This window comes from Schistocerca nitens, chromosome 2 (genome assembly GCF_023898315.1).
Source record: "Schistocerca nitens isolate TAMUIC-IGC-003100 chromosome 2, iqSchNite1.1, whole genome shotgun sequence".
Classification (NCBI taxonomy): Eukaryota; Metazoa; Arthropoda; class Insecta; order Orthoptera; family Acrididae; genus Schistocerca; species Schistocerca nitens.
This window is the reverse complement of record NC_064615.1, coordinates 113,477,499-113,498,013: the sequence shown is the minus strand read 5'-3', so window position 1 is coordinate 113,498,013 and position 20,515 is coordinate 113,477,499. Positions and strand designations below refer to the sequence as shown.

Here is a 20,515-nt window from a genome sequence, read left to right as displayed (position 1 = left end):
TTGCCACAATGTGTGTATGCTGGGAACAGTGTACTGCCAATAAGTAACAATATTTCCACATATGATTAGATGTCTTGGCTGGTGCTGGAGCCAGCTTACACAGAAAATGAAACACACATGTTCACAGCATGACAAAAAGAAAGTTTTTTGCTTCAGAGTGTCCTTCACCCTAGAAGCAGGAAAATGCTGCCACTTGACTTATAACCTCTAATCCTCTTGGCTTCCTCAAATGATTGGAAAGCTGACAACAGAACAATGGATTACTCTGACACTCAGGAAGGTTCATGCTGTTTTTGTAAGGTGTAGTCCCACAATTTCTGCTGCTGCTGGCCTAGCTATTTGTTCTGTTGTTGTTGGAGCTGTTGTTCTTCTAGTGCACACATCTGATTTTTCTGGTGTGTCATTTATTGCTGTAACTGTACCAGCAGTTCCACATTTGCCTTGTCCATGATGTTCACATATTGGGTTGAGATAGTGAATGCCAGTGGAGTACTGGCCTTGGGCCAAGATTTGTTTGAAACACACAAATGCTGTTATAGGTACATATGTACACACTGCAACACATAAAGTGTTAGTACAGTCACCAGGCTGAAGTGCCTACAGTTATCAGCCTGAAGTGCCAGTTCATATTCCAGTTCACAGCAAGTTGTCAGTAGCATGGTCACAGTCAATCCAAATAATATCAGCATAGTTCAGGTAGTGCAAGGATTGTCACATGTAGAGTAATCTGGCAGAGAACTTGAGCGAGCAGCAAGATGAATGATCAACACTAAATAAAAAGCTCAAAGTGAAATGGCAGCATGACACTACAGGGTACGCCTGTTGTATGTGTTGTGGCCTACCCTATAACGGCCAATGGTGCTCTCCCCTCTTGTAATAGACTGTCTTCACTTGTGTACCCAACTGTGGTGAGATACTGATATCACTATGTGACACCATAGATTTGTTACCAGTTGTTCCGATCAGTGTGAAAGCATTTCAAAAATACTTTGTGTTTGTAAATGATAATTCTTGGAGGGAAGAAGATAATCTTTTCATGAAACGCTATTGAGGAAGTTTAGAGATCCAGCATCTGCGATAGACTTCAGAGCGATTCCACTGTCTCCATCAGTAATAATATGTAAGGACCACAGGGAGGTTAAGGGTTGTAAGAGGCACGCAGGCAATCATTTTTTCTTCACTCCATTTACAGATGGTCAGGAAAGGAAATAACCAGTAATGGCACAAAGCACCCTCTATCCTACAAAGTAAAGTGACCTGCACAGTATGTATACGTAACAACCAATGAAGAAGTGCAAAAGTCATATCCTTTTGTGTCTGTGTTCCCGTGCTGCTGCTTGATGAGTACATTTTTTTATCTGTCCATTTACTTTAGAGTATGTATACAGATGGAGATAGAGATCATACCTGCCTTTTGACTGTCCTTTGAGGGTCATTTGAGTGTGGATTATGTCCTAAGGCACCTCACTGAGAAGATGTGGAGTATGTAAAGAACCTACTGTGCTCTTCACAGATGTTTAAGAAGTTATATGACTGCATTCACCAGGAGAATCTCATGGATCTCATGAACTGCCTAACCAAGTTTGGAATACTTAAGAAATTCATCAGTCTACTGATTCAAAAGGGAAAGTGCATCTCAAGAGCCAAGTCAAGGAGAGCTTTAACATAATCACAAGGCTGGGACAAGGAGATAGTGTGTGAAATGATAATGAGGAAATATTTCCATAAAAGTCACATCACACATCTCTCATTTGCCAGTCATACGACCCTGTTGTTCAGTCTAAGGAAGAATGGATGCATATGAGTGACAGTGAGGAACTGGCAGCAAGCAAGACTGGTCTCCTGGTGAATGAACTGAAGTTGGAGTGTCTGGTGTTGAGCTGGACTTGTGCCTGTTCAAGAGACCCATTCCAGCCACTGGTAGTTAGAACTAAAATCTACAAAAAGATTCACAATTTTAAATATCTGGGGGTGATCTTTACAGAGAATGCATCACACAAAGCAGAGATCAAAGAGAGGATCCAGGGTGCAAACTGATTATACATCAGTCACTCTCAGTTTTTACATCACACAAGGAATGTAAAACTCCAGCTTAACAAATGACTGAGCTAATCCACAGGACTGTATGGTTATGAAACTTAAAAAGTATTCAAGAAAAAGACTTAAATAATCTTGTTGTTTTGAATGAAAAGTCTTAAGGAAGATCTGTGGTCTGGTAAATGAATAAGATCATTGGGAATGCAGGATCCAGTATAACTGTGAACTGAATGAGATCTACAACATTCCAAATATTTAGGCTGCATGAGAACCAAATGGCTTTTATGGGCAGGTCATATCATTTTATGGGCAGGTCATGTCACTCAGCTGGAAAAATATAAGTGGCCTTCAGAATCCACAAGGACCTGCTGCAGATTGGCATAGAGGTTGATTGGCAGAACAAAATAGGAAATAGACTCTAGTGGAAGAGGAGTCTCATAGCTGCATGTGGCCCTCTGAGCATACTTCCCCTCCCCACTGGTCTTGCATTCAAGTAATGTAAATATATATTCCAATAGTCATGGTCGTGGCATTGCAGAAATATTACTTTATGACTACTGTGTGGAAGCTAATAGCTTTGTCAAACAGGAGCCTGTATGCAACAAATTACCAAAAACTTAAAAACTGAAAAAGATATTGTAAGCATTGCAGGAGCAAATGATGTCTTTCGAAACGAACTATCCAGACAGTAATAAACACTGAAAATGTTTATTGTGTGTATATATATATCATCACCAGGGAATTTTACTTCTTTTCTCCACACCCTTGAAATGCTGCTAAATCAGCTCAAACAGCAATTAACAAATACAATTGTTCTTGAATATTTTAATGTTAATTTTAAAACTAACTGCAGTAAACAACAACAACAACTGACCAATCTGTCCTTAACTTATAATATGACAGCAACAGTAACAGAAGACACTAGATGTTTAAATGGGTCTGAAACCATAATTGATCAAATATTTGTCAATAAGAATAAGTGTGAGCATATCACTGAAGTAATAGATACAGGGTTCTCAGATCGTAAGGCAGTCACGTTAACATTATATAATATATCCATTAAGGATCCGGTGGTATATGAAAAATACAGAGAGAAAAGATTTGTAAATGAAGACAGCATAAGGGATTTTAATCACATGTTAAAAAATATAACTTGGGACACAGAATCAACCTGTGATGTAGATAAAAAAATTTGAGTCATACCTAGCAAGTTATTGGCATTGTTATGATTTCCTAGTAAACGAGTCAAAATTACAACCAAAACAAAGACATGGGTTACACAGGGAATAAAAAAACCTGCAGACACTCTGCAAAAGTTAAACAAATCTGCAAAAAATCCTGTTGCATTAAAACCATATGTGAAAATTTACAGGAAAGTATATAAAAACTTTATAGCGGCTAAGAAACTAAATAATGACTCATATATCAGGAAAGGAACTAACAATATAAAATCAAGCTGGGAGGTAATAAATAGGAGCATAGGTAAACAAAAAAGTAAAAACAGTATTCTTGTAATTAAAAGTGAAGGGAAAACAGTTGAGGACCCACTGCAGATAGCCAACATATTCAACACACATTACACAAATATCGCAACAAAACTAATTCAAGGAAGATGTGTTTTCAGCTCCAGAGTGCAACTACCAGTGAATGATAACACCATGTTTCATACCCTGTTACTGCATTGGAGTACAAAATGCCTTAAATCAGTTAAAAAATAAAATGACATGTGGCTGTGATGGGATTCCAGACAAAGAAATAAAGAACAGTGCAATATACATTGATTCCCCACTTGTTGATGTGATTAACGTGTCATTTAGTGCAGGAGTCTTCCCAAAAAAACTAAAGAAATCGATTGTCAAGCCTATTTACAAGACGGGTGACCAGTCTGATGGGCAGCCTATATCTTTGTTATCTGGATTTTCAAAAGTAATTGAACGGGTAATGCATGAAAGACTGTCTCATTTTCTTAATAAAAATCAAATTATAGTTGATGGGCAAAATGGTTTTAGGAAAAATAGGTCAACTGACACAGCAATTTATAACTTTTTAAAACTGACCATAAATTCTATAGACAAAAATGAATTAAACTGTGACCTGTTTTTGGACCTGTGTAAGGCATTCGATGTCACTGACTAATTTACTGCTCAGGAAACTATATTGCTACGGGGTTCATGGAGTAGCACATGATTGTTTCAAATCCCATCTTTCTAATAGGTATCAGAAGGTAGAGATACAGCATGCGGGTAAAGTCTACTCATCAGCATACCAGAGAGTCAGGTATGGTGTGCTGCAGGGCTCTGTACTGGGCCATTGCTGTTCTTAATATTTATAAATGATATGCCAAGCCATATATCAACAGCAGATACAGTATTGTTTGCCGATGACACCAGTCTGTTTGGCAAAGCTACAAATGAAACTGACTTACTGGAGAGAGTCACAGTAGCCACATGTGGTTTAAAACAACACATTAATTGTGGAAAAAAAATAAAAAAATAAAACAACAGTTTGGATGAACTTCACACATATAACAAACAAAGTAAAAATCTGACCTAACTGTAGAACTTGAGCAGTGTAAGACAGAACAAACCCCACATACTAAATTTTTACGATTATGGCTAGATGAATATTTAATGTGGGAGAAACACACAGAAATATTAAACAAAGAATTGAGTCAGTATTGTTATGTTCCTAGAATACTAAAAAATTCCTGTTGTGTTGATGCAGTGTTATGTTAATACTTTGCACTCATACATAGCACACTAAGATATGGTATCATATTTTGGGGGAGTATCAGTTTGGCCAAACACTCATTTGTGCTTCAAAAAAGGGCAATAAGGATAATCAGAGGTATGACACAAAGAGAATCATGTAAAAAAGTTTTCAAGGAACTACAAATCATGAATCTATATTTAGGAGGGGGAGTTGGAAAATAAGTTTCTCCTGTTGACTGTGGTCAGAGTTGTGTGTGTGTGTGTGGGGGGGGGGGGCAAAAAAAAGGGGGGGAAAAAGGAGAGAGAGAGAGAGAGAGAGAGAGAGAGAGAGAGAGAGAGAGAGAGAGAGTAAGACATTGAAGATAAGACATATCTTTATTTTTCTACATAATTTCCAAGTACATTGAGACATTTGTCATACCGCTTTATAAGCTTCAAAAAGACTTCCAGGAAAAAATCAGGGCGCTGTACATGGAAGAAACGTTGAACGGCTTGTTTGATGTCAGCATTTCTGCCAAAGCACATTCCGCCGAGAGTCTTCTTCAAAGCAGGAAACAGATGGAATCACTTGGTGCGAGATCCAGACTGCAAGGCGGATGGTGTAGGCGCTCCAAACAAAGAGTTGCAATATGGTTTTGCGTTGCCGTCGCCGTGTGTGGTCTCGCACTGTCATCCAACAGCAGAATGCCAGATCTGAGAAGGCCAGGCCACTTTTTCCGAATCACCTCTTTCAATTTTGACAGAGTGGCACAGTACCATGCAGCATTGATGGTTGCATCCTCCAGAAAGTCCAGCAGCAAAACTCCTTTGGCATCCCAGAAAACGGTGAGTAGCACTTTACCTGCAGACGAAATGCTTTTGAACTTCTTTCGGATGTTTCCACTCCATGGATGCGGCCTTCAATCCGGGCATGTAATGGTGGACCTGTGTTTCATCCCCCGTCACAATCCAAAACAGAAGGTCATTGCCAGATTCATGGTAACACACGAGCTGTTGCAGGCTGAACGCCATGTGTTGTTCCATGTGTGTCAGGGCACCCATCGTGCTGACACCTTCCTGTATCAAAGAATGTCATGGATGATCTTGTGAGCTCGCTTATGTCCAATTCCAAGTTCTGCCACTACTCCATCGATGGTGATACGCAGGTTCGCTTTAATCATGTCATCCACCTTCCTGACATTTGCATCTGTAGTGGACGTGCGCGTCCGTCCAGGTCTCGGTATGTCCTGCACTTGCTGATGTCCATCACTGAATTGCTGACACCACCCCCACACCTTTCACCTCGATATCCCACCTGACCCATACACCCCAACAAGGTGGTTACGAATTTCTGTGTCTGATGCTCCATGTGCCCATTCATAGCAGATAACAGCTCTCACTTCCACCTGTGACCATGACTCCAAAATGCACCTTCTCTCCATAGCTACGGGAAAAGACCGAGCAGCTAGCCTCCACTTCGTGCAGGTACTGCAACAGTGCCATCTGCTTGATCGCAGTCGACTTCTAACCAATGGCGTATAGGTATCTTGCATGTGCGCGTTCACCTGCCTCGTCGTCTTTCACCCATATCATACAACTCTGCCCACAGTCGACAGGGGAAACTTATTTTCCAACTCCCCCTCATCTGAAAGTATATGTTTTATGAAGGCACACCAGGAACATTCTTTGTTAAACAGTCAAGTTCATAACTACAAAACGAGAAATAGAGACGACTTTCATAGATAAAGTCACACAAAAGCGATGTATCAAAAAAGTGTTTTTTATCAGCCAAAAATTTTATTTAGTGCACTACAAAAGGAAATTAAAGTATATCAAAATTCCACATATTCAAAAAAGAATTTTAAAAAATGTTAATTAGCAAGAGATTTTATAGTGTCAAGGAATACTTAAATCATCAGCATTCAACAAACAGTAGCTTATTTCCTTCATCATAATGACCCAAAATGCTCATTGAAAATTAAATTGTATTCATTTATTATTCTAATTTAGCATATTGTGAATGTTGTTATGCATATGGTTTCATGTTATATGTAATAATATTTTATTTATTGACATATAATTGTAAATCTTTTCATTTCTTATTTTCTGTGTAAGGCAATGCATGACAAATCCTATATCATTTTTATAATGATGAGATACAAGGGTGCTAAATAAATAAATAAATAAGATGAACATTGTTCAAATCTTCAACAGGTCATCCAGATTTAGTCTTTTCATGGGTTCCCAAAATCATATAGGTAAATACCAGAATGATTCCTTTGAATAGGATATGGACAGTTTCCTTCCTCATCCTTCAGTGACCGTTCTGAGCTTATGCACCATATCTCATGGCCTCGTCGTTGCCTGGATGATAACCCTAATCATCCTTCAAATATGTACATCTGTCTTTCATGTGCAGTGCACTACTAGCTCCACTGTATGACCTGCTGACTGACTTTGAGCTCCAGTCTGTTGAGAGGCCTCTCATGATACTGGCAGAGTGAATATGGTGAGGATTTTTGTTTTTACATAACCCCAGAGTTCTTTATGAGATTAAAAGCATCTTTCCCTTTTAGAGTGATTCCGCAGTGACAAACTGAAACAGCCAGGGACTCAAAGATGAGTACTTGTCTTTTGTGAGCAGTGCGCTACCACTGGCTAAAAGCCAACTTGACTCTGATACGAGTTACATTCTCCAGCCTGCCATCTTTGTGCCATTTTGTGTCCTCTACAAAGAACAGAAAAATTTGAACCTATAGAAAAGCCAAAGGTGCCAGTCTGACAGCATAATCTCCATAGAGTTAGGTATGAATGGGGAAGCTTATGGCAGGTTGGAGCTTAGAATTAGTGACAAGGCATGCTCAATTCATGTGAAGGCTTTTGTAAATTGTGACCTACTGGCTCGTATAGACAGTACTTTACCCAAACTTTAAAACTGCAGAGTGTAATTGATATTAGTAGTTGCTTTTGTTATTGAGGTAGATTATTTCAGCTATTTCTTTCATGTTCGCCTACTGTTTGAAATTAATTACAGTATATCTTATATTTATCCCCATCTTTTTCTTGAATAATGATTTTATGTAGTTTCAAATATCGAAACTGTAGCCCTTTGCTTTATTTGTAAGTCTGAAACCTTTGGATATAAGCAGAATGCAAGTATTATTGTGCTATTTATATAATGTATCTTGTAAACTGTAATCAGTTAAGTGTCCATATGTCACACCATGCTACAATTCTGACTGAAACTGAAATTGTAGCACTTAAATGGATTGCTCCATGCTTTTAAAAAGGGAACATGCCTCGGATCACGTGAGAGGCTTGTGTTCCCTACAGACCCAGCCAGTGGCTGGAAACTGTCCAAGATGATGATGATGATGATGATGATGATGATGACCTAAAGATGCATGCGTGCACGCGCGTGCACTTACGCCCACACCCACAGCCACACACACCCACCCACCCACCCTCCCACCCACCCACCCACCCACCCACCCACCCACCCACACACACACACACACACACACACACACACACACACACACGTGTGTGCGCACACTTGGTGGTGGGGTGTGCTGCTATTGACTTTAATTTTTTATCCAACTGCATGATTAGGGTACTTGTGTTTATAAACAATCAGTAACCTCCTTCAGACTTTTTGTTGACGTACCTTACACATTTTGATCATATTGCATAGTGTTTTGTCAGTAACATGAATGCGCCTAATTATGTTTGAAAATTTGTACATTTTCAACTGATCCTATTCTTGGTGGAAAATAAGAATGTTTATCTTCCTTGAATTTATTGTGGTTTTCTTAAGATCTGTGTGTTAGTTTCATAATACAGGGTGTCCCAGCTATCTTATCCACCCAAAATACCTCTGGAACAATAACAGCTATTGGAAAACGACTTTCACCGGTATCAATATAGGGCTGGGGCCCATGAATGTTCATATTTGGAAACATTCTAAAACGAAAGCATATGTGTTTTTTTAACACAAACTTATGTTTTTTTAAATGGACCTCCTATATTTTTTCTTCAGCAATCCATAGCATGACAAAGCACATACACAATGGCATTGATTGCATCACAATATTCCCATTACATCCCAAGATATTGAGACACGAAGTTGACGCTTGAAACACCCAACATGCGCTGCTAGCGCACGTCCTGAGGCTCAGGCATGAACCCCATGCTGCCCGTAATCGCGATGTGATTGACATGTGTAATCACACCTCCATACTTATCAAGAGGTCCAAAACGAATAATACAGTCTGCTGCCATCAACTCTCATAAGCACATAATGGTTTCCCTCTTGCACATTTTACGTATCTACGTACACAATATGAACCAGTACCGATCGGTGTACACCCGTCAGGTTGTCTTATTTATTCTGCACACCCAAAATAAGGTTTATCTAATGCGTTATATGACCCATTGTGCCTGTCGCGCAGGGCCTGGCTCTACCTAGTCAAGTGTCCAACGTAGTTCCCACTACTGCCACAGTTACCGCTTCGCCTTGTTTACGATTTGCGACCCATTTGCATGGGGTTCATGCCTGAGCCTCAGGACGTGTGCTAGCAGCGGGTATCGGGTGTTTCAAGTGTCAACTTTGCGTCTTAATATCTTGGGATGTAATGGGAATATTGCGATGCAATGAACGCCACTGTGTATGTGCTTTGTCATGCTATGGATTGCTGAAGAAAAAATATAGGAGGTCCATTTAAAAAAACATAAGTTTGTGTTAAAAAAACATATGCTTTCATTTTAGAATGTTTCCAAATATGTACATTCATGGGCCCCAGCCCTACATTGATACCGGTGAAAGTCGTTTTCCAATAGCTGTTATTGTTCCAGAGATATTTTGGGTGGACAAGATAGCTGGGACACCCTGTATACTAGAGCATAATTTTATTTGTTGTCTAATGACATTACTAAGAGGTTTATTGTCATTTTTTCAAATACTGTTTTACCAAATAAATCAAATAAATTGAACTAGAATTCTGGGGGCGGGGGGGGGGGGGGGGGACCTCGTGGATACCCACATCCCCAGAGATGAAAGAGACCCTCCACATAGATTTATTACCAGATGGTTTTTTCACTCACATGGGATAGTTCTTTCACATTTTATTTTAGTACAGTTGCTGAAACAGGACAAATAAGGAAATTTTCTGCCTAAATCACCCCCCACCCCCCACCCCCTTTCCCCCACCTTACTTCAACTGTCAACTGTTCCTATCTTAGCAAAAGGTAAGTAGTCGCACCGCTTTTGTTTCAGTAGTTTTAGCATTACACTTTTGTTTTTAATTAACTGTGATAGATATAACATTATGCCACCTAAGACCTTATGTAACTGTTTTCCTTTTTTTGTTTAAATAACTAAAGACTGTAGAATTTGGAAGCACAAAAGGTTGGATGAACCTGATGACGCATTGCCTAATGACATACCAATAAATTTCCTTAAAAATGGAGATGAGATATCAACTGAAGGTGCTACACTAAGGTGAGCCACATTTTGGTTTCTTATTTACTATGTAAGTTTACTGTGTGATAGGGTATACATTTTTTTCTCCTGGAAAGTCTAAGTTCAGCTGTTATTTTGCCCACCAGAACATTTTGTCCTGAATGAGTAATTTTTAATTATCTGGCTACCTAGATGTGATGACAATGAATTTTTGCCAATTTTCATTGCGTAAGAGAAAGGGGAGGGGAGGGGGGGGGGCAAGATGTGAGAAATAGGAGGGAGGAAGAAAGGGGACTGTGGCAAAGGGGTAGAGGGAGAGAAAGAAGATCAAAAGAAGGGGGAAATGTAATAGGGGGAGCATAATGAGGATGGAAGGAAGGGCAGAAGATAGAGAAATATGGGAGTAGCTGGAAGGAGCAAAGATGAGGAAGGAAAAGTTGTTTGAAGATAAGCTATTATTCAGAACACTTGACCAGTCAATACACATGGAGTGGAATATGTCAGTGAATATGATAATTCCATCTGCTGTATCCCATTTATTTCATTATATTATTTTCTTGCCATTTCTCCTCTCTTATACTCCAATATAATGACTGACTGATTTGTACTTTGTTCTGCTCTCTGTGCCACATTTCTGAAATTTTGTTTCTCTCTGATGTTCATTTTCCTTCTTGTTCTCATAGTATCTACAGTTTTGTTGTATGTAAAAAAGTACATAGTAAATACAATTACAGTCACTGCACACCAGATGTACAGACATGCAATGACAGAAATAGTGGGAAAACAGTCCAGACCAAATATAGATGGCAAGCAAGTTCATCAAAACACATCAAGGAACAGTCCTAATTAGCATGTGGAACCTTCATTGAGCATGAAAAATGGAAAAAAAAGAGTGGGCCATGCTGCTCACTTATGGGCGTTCCCACTCAACCGGAAATGGCACTGACACAAAGTGAGGAGGGCATTCTCATTTCAGTCTTGTGCTGACAGTGTCAAATGTGAACTCTGTGGTTGTGATGATGGTGGCATAGTTGGACACACTGTCATAGCTCTCCTCCATTTGTGGAACTGATGCCATAAGCATTAGAGGAAAAAGGTGGAATGCCAAGCAGGTGAGACTGCTTTCTGGGGACTGCTATCTGAGATGGAGAGTTATGGCTGAGGAAGCCATTGGGTCTGTGCAGGCAACTCTGTAGCAGTGGAGTGATGGCAGCTGTCTGCTGACAATGTGTGCCTCCACTGTCTTAGCATCAGATGAGCTGTCACTATCACACCACTTGGCAACCAGCTGTCTCTGGCCTGGCGAGGCATATGGCCAGAAGTGGCCCGGATGATGGCAAGGCAGATGTGGGAATGACATCATCCGTGCTGGAGGCATGGAAAGCATGCTGTCAGTGGCAAGGAATGAGTGCAACAGTGACTGGGGAAAGGCTGATTGGTGGTCCTTTGGGAGGGCAGCATCCAGGCAGCTGCGATGAAACACTGGCAAAGGGTGCAGTGTGGCTGGCAGCCACATCTCAATGTCATTGGCACCCAACAGCTCCTCAAGCAAAGATGCCCCTGTGGAGTGGTACTAGAAGGTTGACTCCCTGTCAGTGTCTGCTAAGGCTGTGCATATGGTTGGTTTTGCCTCACCAAGGGCACAGCTGCTTCCAATGATGGGAGGGTGACACATTTCCAGCATCCATGGTGAATATTTGCCAAGCGAGTATCACTCATATGGTCACCAGCACCCTCCAGGCCACCGACCAGAAGTATGAACCCAAACAGGGGTGCCAAGAAAGTATCTCAAAATGTGCGAGCACACCTCAGGCTGCGACACAGCACAGAGCAGGTGTGACGGAATCTTGGTTTGTCGGCCATGGAAGATCTCTGCCTGGCTTCTGCCATGTGGACTGTGGTCCTGTAGGTGCTGAGGAACAGAAGCAACTGACTAATCTATCAAGCACTTTTTCACTGCATCTTAAAGATGTGCACCACACTCTCTGCCTCCCCAATCAGTTGCAGGTGAAATAGTGCAGATGTGAGGTGTACAGTACCATGGTGGGTGCAACAATTGAAACAATGCAAATGTGTAATGTGAATCATCTTTAGAAACAGTTGTTGAGGGCAACACTTCAGTCACAAAGACTTGGATGAGAGTCCACATGCTAGCTTCTGTGATGGTAGAGCTCATGCCCCGGACATATGGGTAATTGGACTCTGTGTCGATCATCAGCATAGAATGACAGAAGGACTTTGCGAAGTCTGGACGTGATTCCATAGATGACGTGGTATGGGCCATGGCATGAAAGTTGGTGGCACTGCCTGCTGTTTGGTACACTATTTGTGCTCATGGACAATCCTCTCAATCACTGAGTTGATGCCAGGCCAGTAGACAAAACACTGCACGATGGCTTTTATGTGGGTCATACCCCAGTGGCCACGATGTAAGACAGCAGGCAGGGATACAAGCCCGCACAACTGGAGGAACGATGACTCTGAGGTTGTCCAATTTGGTGCTAAGGAGAGTGCCATCAACTACCACCAGCCAATGATGGAGGAGAAAACAGGTGTGGAGCAGACCAGACTCCTTGGTGAGCAGGGGCTTGGGCCAACATTACACAAAAAATCAACCACCTGTTGGAACACAGGATCTTGCCGGGTGGCCTGCACTATATTGTGGTCCAATATTGGAAGTCTATCCACTGTGTGCTGCAAGTGAGCATTAATGTAAAAACAGACAACTTCGGCTTTGTTGATGGCTGGGTTGGGTCCCACGGCCAGGCATTGTGCAGTGTGTCTGCTTTAGCATGATGTGCTGCGATTCTGTAATGAACCTCATAGTGGTACACATTCAGAAACAAAGCTCAACATGGGCGCTATTGCACAGTCCTGTCAGGAAGTCATGAATGGGGGCCTGACAGTGCCACAGGCAGCTTATGGTGAGTGATGAGATGAAACTTGATGCCATTGAAGCCAGATGTCATATACGATGGCTAACGCCTTTTTTTCCTGTCTGATAATAATTACATTGTGCAGATTTCAGTGTTATGGAGGCATACAGGATAGTCTATTCAGAACTGCCAGCATTCCTGTGAGCTAACAACATTCCAAAGAAGGAAGCAGTTGTTTCCAGGATGAGCTGTTTGGCTGGTGTAAAGATGCCAAGGCAAGGTGATATTTGTAGCAGCAACTTTATGTGGCAAACATTCTATCACAGTCTGCTGACCAAATGAAAGGAACACTTTCTTTTAGCTTGTTTAATGGATGAGTTATATCCACTGTGTTAGTGAGAAATTTTGAATAATAACTTAATTTGCCCAGAAGTGGTTGGAGCTCCTTGAAGTTTCACAGTTTAGGGAACTTATCAGTTGCTGCTTATGTGGAGCTTCGTGGGTTTGACACTGTCCTCCAAAAGAATGTGATCTAAATATTTGATTTCTGCAGATTGCACTTAAGGCCCACCTCTTGCAATTTGGTGAACAGAATCTGAAGGTTACTCAGTTGTTTCTGCCATGAGCAACCCATGACAATGACGTCATCAACATAGTTTACACAGCAAGGAATACCTTGTGTTAACTGTTCTAAAACTCTCTGAAAAATGGTGGGCCCACTCACGATGCCCAATGGTCGGTACAACCCGGAGGGAGTGTTGATCACCATTACCTATTAAGAAGTGGAATCTAGCTGAAGCAGCATGTATGCCACCACCAATTCAATTTTAGAAACACACTTGTCATCCAATGGTTGCACAAGTATTTCTTCAGGGTAGGGAAGAGGATAGCTGTCCACTATAGATTGGGCATAAATGGTGAACTTAAAAACCCTTTACAAACAAAGCATCCCTGTTGGCTTACAGAAAACAAATAGAAGCACAGCTCATTGGTTGGAATGAATGGGTTCAACGACACCCAGGCTGTGCAACCTGTCCAGTTCTTCCTTACCCGTCAGCCACAGAACAGATGGAATAGGCCTTGCATGATAAAATATGGAAACATCCATCAGTTTAAGGGTGATGTGTCCTTGTAGTCTTTTCCAGAACCCAATCCCAGTGAAAACAGTGAACCAGACTTGTGACGGAGATCGTCTAATGCCTGGAACTGGATGGAGTTACAAATGAGATGCACAGCATCCTTAATTTGAAAACCAAAAACCACAGATGCATCAGGGCAAAAAATGATTTTGGATATCACACTTTAAATGGGCAAAAACATGACTGTTTATGTGGCATGCCAATACTCAACATTGATCATGAACTGGCCTGGAACAGGAATTGGCCAATCATCAGAAGCAACCAAACAACAGTTGGTGGAGGAAAGAGAAGGGTGACACAAGTGATGATATATATTAGGGTTTGCAAGAGAAACAGAGGCCTCGATATTGACCTGGAAATGAAACGGCAGTTCCAAATTTGCACTTTATGTAAGTCTTTCCGGGAACACTGAGCTCCTGGCTGAGTACTGGTGTGACACTATGAATGCTCACAGACTCAATGTCTGCATCTGTGGACTGGCCACACAGGCAGCCATGAAAGACAGCCACCATATTACCTAGTTGTGCATGCCAATGTAGGCAGTGACTATGGACATGTGCTCAGAAACAATCAGGACATGAGAGGAAACTGTCAGGAAAAGACACAGTCCAATGGCGAATGTTGCGAACAAGTGCAAAATGATGAGGGTATGTGTGAACGACACTGACGCTGCGGTAGTGAACATACTGCCACTACTCCCACTGTGCCCTCAGATTGTTCAATCATTGCCTGTTACACTCTGAAAGCCTGAATGATAGCCAGGATCTCCTTGACTGTGGGATCTTCTATACACGACACCTCCCGATGCACCTCTCCATCTGGAGCAGAAAAGACAATGACGTCAAATATCAGAGTTTTGGCATAGGACTTTTAACAATGAGCCCAAACAAATCTGAAATTCTGACTTAAACCCCAGAGGTCAGCTACCAATGCCTGATGGGACTGGCTTAGTTTCATTTGTCTCTGGTGAAAATCCATAAGGGAAGCCACAACATTGGTTTGCCTAAAATACACACCGAGCAACTTACACATTTGTGAAAACAACAACGCTGCAAGTTTTTCTCAATGAAGCAAGTTTCTGAAGCAAAAGAAACAGTTCAGGCTTCACCCAAGACAAGAAAAATTATAAAAGAGATACACTACCAGAAAGACTGTGAAATGTTGCTGTAAGCACCACATGTATGAGTTCCATTAGTCCCATTCTTCCTTCACTTCTTGGAACAATGGAAGAGCTCTCATTTTGGTCTTTTGTTGGCAGCACCAAATGTGAATTATGTGGTTGTGATAGTGGCAGTGTAACTGGACACATCACCACAGTTCCCCTAATTGAAGACCTACAACAACTTTATTATTTTAGTTTAATAGTCACCAGTAGAAACAGAGGTAACCATGGAATTATTACTGAATGTCCATTAGCAATACATGGAAGTAGACTGAGTATGAGCCAAGGAAAGCTAGCACCTGCTTTGAAATATACAAAATTTTTTTGTAACAGAGTGGTTAGTTCAAGCCAACATGGTTAAGAATCAAATGGGCTTGTATAATAGTACATAATTTTTTTGGTACTTTTATTAGGTAACAGACTTGTAGTTTAAGATTTACTGTCGGCGGACTGTAATTTGTGTTCAAAAATTTGTTAAGTGCTTGCAGTGAATCTTACTTCAGAATTTGCAAATTTTTTAACAACACAGATTGAGTCTTGTGCAAGCCGTGCAACTTTTAAAGCTCAGAATATCAACATAGTGATACTGAGCCAAATAAATGATTTAGTAAATAAAAATACAGAACAAGTTTTAGCAATCACTGGTAAGTGACATAATGCTACAACATTATCTTTGCAGTATCTTTTCCTCTTAATTCCACATATTTGCAAAATTTGCCTGGGTCAGATATCTATTGAAGCTTTTCAGTGAATTTTCTCAATATCTTCAGAACATCTTCACAAAGTTCCCCACAGGTATCTTACAAATCAATAACACTATAGGTTATAAATGTATGTCTAAATAATATGTTGCTCTACCTCCTTACACAATGTTTGGAGCTGAATAACTTATTAATAAGTGCAATGTTAAACTAGTAGGCCATGTGACTAAATTACAAGAGTAAAATCTTGTTGTGCTGTTTCCAGTAATTTGAAAAGAAAAAAAGTCTTTGCACACTGTTTACTTTATTATGTGATAAACTAATTTAATGAAACATTGGTTTCTATGTATACCAGTTGTATTTATTAGTAAATAATACGAGGTGGAGTTAACAACTCATGAAATATTAGAGGTATTGAATGGCTTATAAGCACATAAACTAGACTGTGGGTGTTGTTGAGCTATTGGACAATCTCCTTCTTTAGAGTTAACTACAGAAAATACATGCACACCCACAGACCTGCACAACAGCAGTGTACCAAAATTACAGCTTGACTAGGGGGAGAGGTTGTACTGGATGAAGTGGGCAATGGGAGAAAGGAGACACAGGAGAGAGGTTGGAGGGAAGGGTGGCTGATGCTTGGGAGACAGGCAGCAAGTGCACCATGTAGTAATGTGGCACCAGTGACCTCACTCTGAGACAGTCAGGTGGAGTTGCATGTGATATACAGTGGCATGAAGGAGGGAGCTAGGAGGGGGAGGTGGAAGAGAGGAAGACTGCACTGCACAGAGAATGGTGTGAATATAGAGTGAATGGATTGGGAGCTATAGGGACAGGCATGGAAATGGGTGTGGAACATAGTCTAGGAGATTGGGATTAGGAGGACTGTGGGATCAAAGGATGTGTTGCAAAGTTCAGAGAAGCTAGTGCAGGGGGAGGAGGATGGGGATGGAGGGGAGGGGAATATCCAGATGGCACAGGTAATGGATCAGCCATCAAAGTTGAGCATAAAATTAATAATAAATTATTAATTTTGTTTGTTGCTCTTACTATGAAACTACTGTGCTGTTAGGGGTTAACTTTAGATTGAATTGTAAAGATAATAAGTTTTTGCATAATGTTTACAAAAGTCTTTTTTCTTTCATTACTGTCAGGGGAAAGTTTTATGTAAAAATCTTTGATAATCTATGAAAAGTTCTGGTTGGGCATTACGAATTATTTAGGAATAAAGGAGATGACTCATAGAAAAATGTCTCCCTACATTGTGCTTGGTCGACTGCCAGCCCTTTTCTGGCCAATAGTGGGATGGGGTGGGGTGAAGAATGGAGAGAGGCAAGAGAAGAGGCAGGGAGGGGGTTTGGAGGAAGTGTCTAGCAGCTTGGGCAGGGGGGAGGGGGGGAGGGGAGAGTGGGGGCTGTCTGTGGGTTAGCTAGGAAAGCAGGTAACGGGGGCAGCTGGCACACAAATATTGGAACAGACGATGGTGTACGCGTGCATGCACACACACACACACACACACACACACACACACACACACATACACACACACACACACACACACACACACACACACACACACACACCTTTGGTTGGAGGATTGGGGACTGCGAGTTACCTTACGTTTAGGCAGGGAAGAAGGATGTGCTGTAAGAATAGCTCCCATCTGTGCAGCTCAGAAAATCTGGTGGTGGTGGGGAAAATCCAGATGGCATGGGTTGTGAAGCAGCCATTGAAATCTCGCATGTTGTGCTCTGCTGGGTGGTGTGCCACTGGGTAGTCCACCTTGTTTTTGGCAATGGTTTGGCAGTGGCCATTCTTTCTGGTTGGCAGCTGGTTGGTTGTCACACCAATGTAAAATGCTGTGCAGTTGTTGCAGCAGAGCTGGTATATAACATGGCTGCTTTCACATGTGGTCCAGCCTCTGCTGGAGTAGGATAAGCCTGTGACAGGATTGGAGTAGGTGGTGCTGGGTGGTTGGATTGGGCAGTTCTTGCATCTGGGTCTTCTGCAATGGTATGATCCATATGACACTCCCACCCCCACATCTCCTGCCACAGAAATCATACCCTTGAGGAAGACCCTGATGCAAGAACTGCCCAATCCACCTACCCGGCATGACCTACTCCAGTCCTGTCACAGGCTTATCCTACCCCATCAGAGGCTGGGCCACCTGTGAAAGGAGCCATGTTATACACCAGCTCTGCTGCAACCACTGCACAGTGTTTTACATTGGTATGACATCCAACCAGCTGTCAACCAGAATGAATAGTCACCATCAGACTGTTGCCAAAAACTAGGTGGACCACCCTGTGGCGGAGCACAACATGTGAGACTTCAATCGCTGCTTCACAACCTGTGTCATCTGGATCCTCCCCACCTCCACCAGCTTTCTTGAGCTGTGCGGCCAACCTTTGCCATCTGGATCCTCCCCACCTCCCCCAGCTTTTCTGAGCCATGCAGATGGGAGCTGTCCTTACTGCACATCCTTCATTCCTGTAACCTCTCTGCTATAAACCTAAGATACACACACACACACCATCCCCTGTCCAAATTTGTGTCAGATAGTTGTGTGCTGTCATCTCATGTCCTAATCTGTCGCATACCCAGCTGTCTGCAACTGCCCCCTCTACCTGCACCCCTAGCTAGCCCACAGACAGCTCCCCACTCTCCCTCCGAGCCACTAGACGCTTCCTCCCAACCATCTCTCCATTCCTCACCCACCCCACACCACCCTGCACCCCCACCTCACCCAAGTACTCTCACCATGGGCAGGAGCAGGCATGTACATGTGAGTGCGTGTGTGTTTGTGTGCATGTTTCCCCTACAGCTCAAAAAAGGAATGTCGTTCTGAAAGCTAGCTAAGTCTGCACCTTTTGTTTGTGTATCTATTAGGGCCATAGCACTTCAGCCTTTTGGCGAGGCATCTCCTTTATTCCTAAATAATTTGTAACAACGACTAAGCCAGAGGCATCAGAGGATGATACGACATTAAAAATCTCAAGTGGCACACATGCACTGTAGTTTAGGTGGCTTTTATAGACCAATTTGAGGTTATTTTCCAGCTTGATAGACCGCTAGTGTCCTATACCAAATTGTTTCTGTTGACTTCCCCTACACCACTGTAGAACATTTTAAACAGTTATCTTTACACCCTGTATTATTAAACTATTATATTAGCACCATAGATCAAAACATTATTTTACTTAGGGCAAAAATCTTGACAATTGGACACTGAGTGAAGAATTCTGCCTGCTATCACTCCACTATCATTTGCAGATAGGGGTATTCAGTTATGTAATGTTGCAGCATTCAGGGCAAAAAATAGTGCACAAAGGAGACTTTTGCCACTTTTGATATTCAAATTTGGATAGAATAAACTCATATTTAAAGACAATAATTACAGTTGGATTTCATCCTGTTTATCACATTCATTATCCAGTCAGTATGATGATGAATCACTTTTATAACTAAATAAGAAATATTATTGACTGTATACCAAGGAAAAGATTGTATGTTCTAATTGCTATCTGCTTTGAAGTGAGAATTTTATTTTTATTTATGTTTAATTTGATGCTTTCCTGTTTTATTTTGGAAGATGTGGCTTGTAAAGTTATTTATTGTGTGAAATTTATTATGTAGGATTATGCACACTCCAGGCCATACTACAGATCATATTACATTGGTACTGAAAGAAGAAAATGCATTATTCAGTGGAGACTGTATTCTGGGCGAAGGGACAGCAGTATTCGAAGATTTGCATGATTACATGGCTTCCCTTCATTTGATACTAAAAGAGAAGCCCAGTCTGATCTATCCTGGACATGGGCCAGTAGTGGATGTAAGTGTTGCTCATTTTATTTACTTAAAATGCATAATGACTGTTCATGCGTGACACAGTTTGTTGCTTAATTCTGGTATTCCAAGTTTATATAGCCTTATCAGCCATTGCTCACACTGTATTTTCATGTATTCCTGTCTTGCCAAAGCTACTTCCTCTTCCTTCTATTGTTGACAACACTTGTTTTGTCCAGTCCTTTCTCAATCCTCCTCCTCCTCTTCCCTTGCAGTTGCCATTCCAGTACTCTCCTTGGCCAATTATCTGCTCCATTCTCATTCTGTGGCCTATGCTCCTGTATTTCTACAGTCACATCTTTTACAATCCATTATCCTTTTATTTCTTTATTAGTCTTCTTTGCAGTCTTGATATTCAACTGCTCATTGTCCATGTTTCTTCTCCATAGAATAATAAACTTTTACTAATTGTACTATATAATCTTTTCTACATCATCTTTGTATTTTTTTACCTTTGATTTCATTTACACCTAGTTCTGCCAGATGTCACTTTGCTGAGAGTTCTCTCTTACATGTGCCCCACTTTCTTTTTCTTCTATTTTTTTTTTTTATATCATCATGCACAAGAAAGGAGCCCATTTGAACTTTATTCGTTCA

General features: G+C 41.3%; 1 protein-coding gene across 1 annotated transcript in view; it reads left to right on the top strand.

Annotated features, from left to right (window-relative positions):
* LOC126235785 (endoribonuclease LACTB2) overlaps window positions 1–20,515 on the top strand; it is a 94,755-nt gene that overhangs the window by 57,185 nt on the left and 17,055 nt on the right. Inside the window, exons 3-4 of the mRNA XM_049944592.1 lie at window positions 10,110–10,227; window positions 19,706–19,904. Coding sequence (XP_049800549.1) covers window positions 10,110–10,227; window positions 19,706–19,904 — 317 coding nt within the window. The remainder of the gene's footprint in view (window positions 1–10,109; window positions 10,228–19,705; window positions 19,905–20,515) is intronic.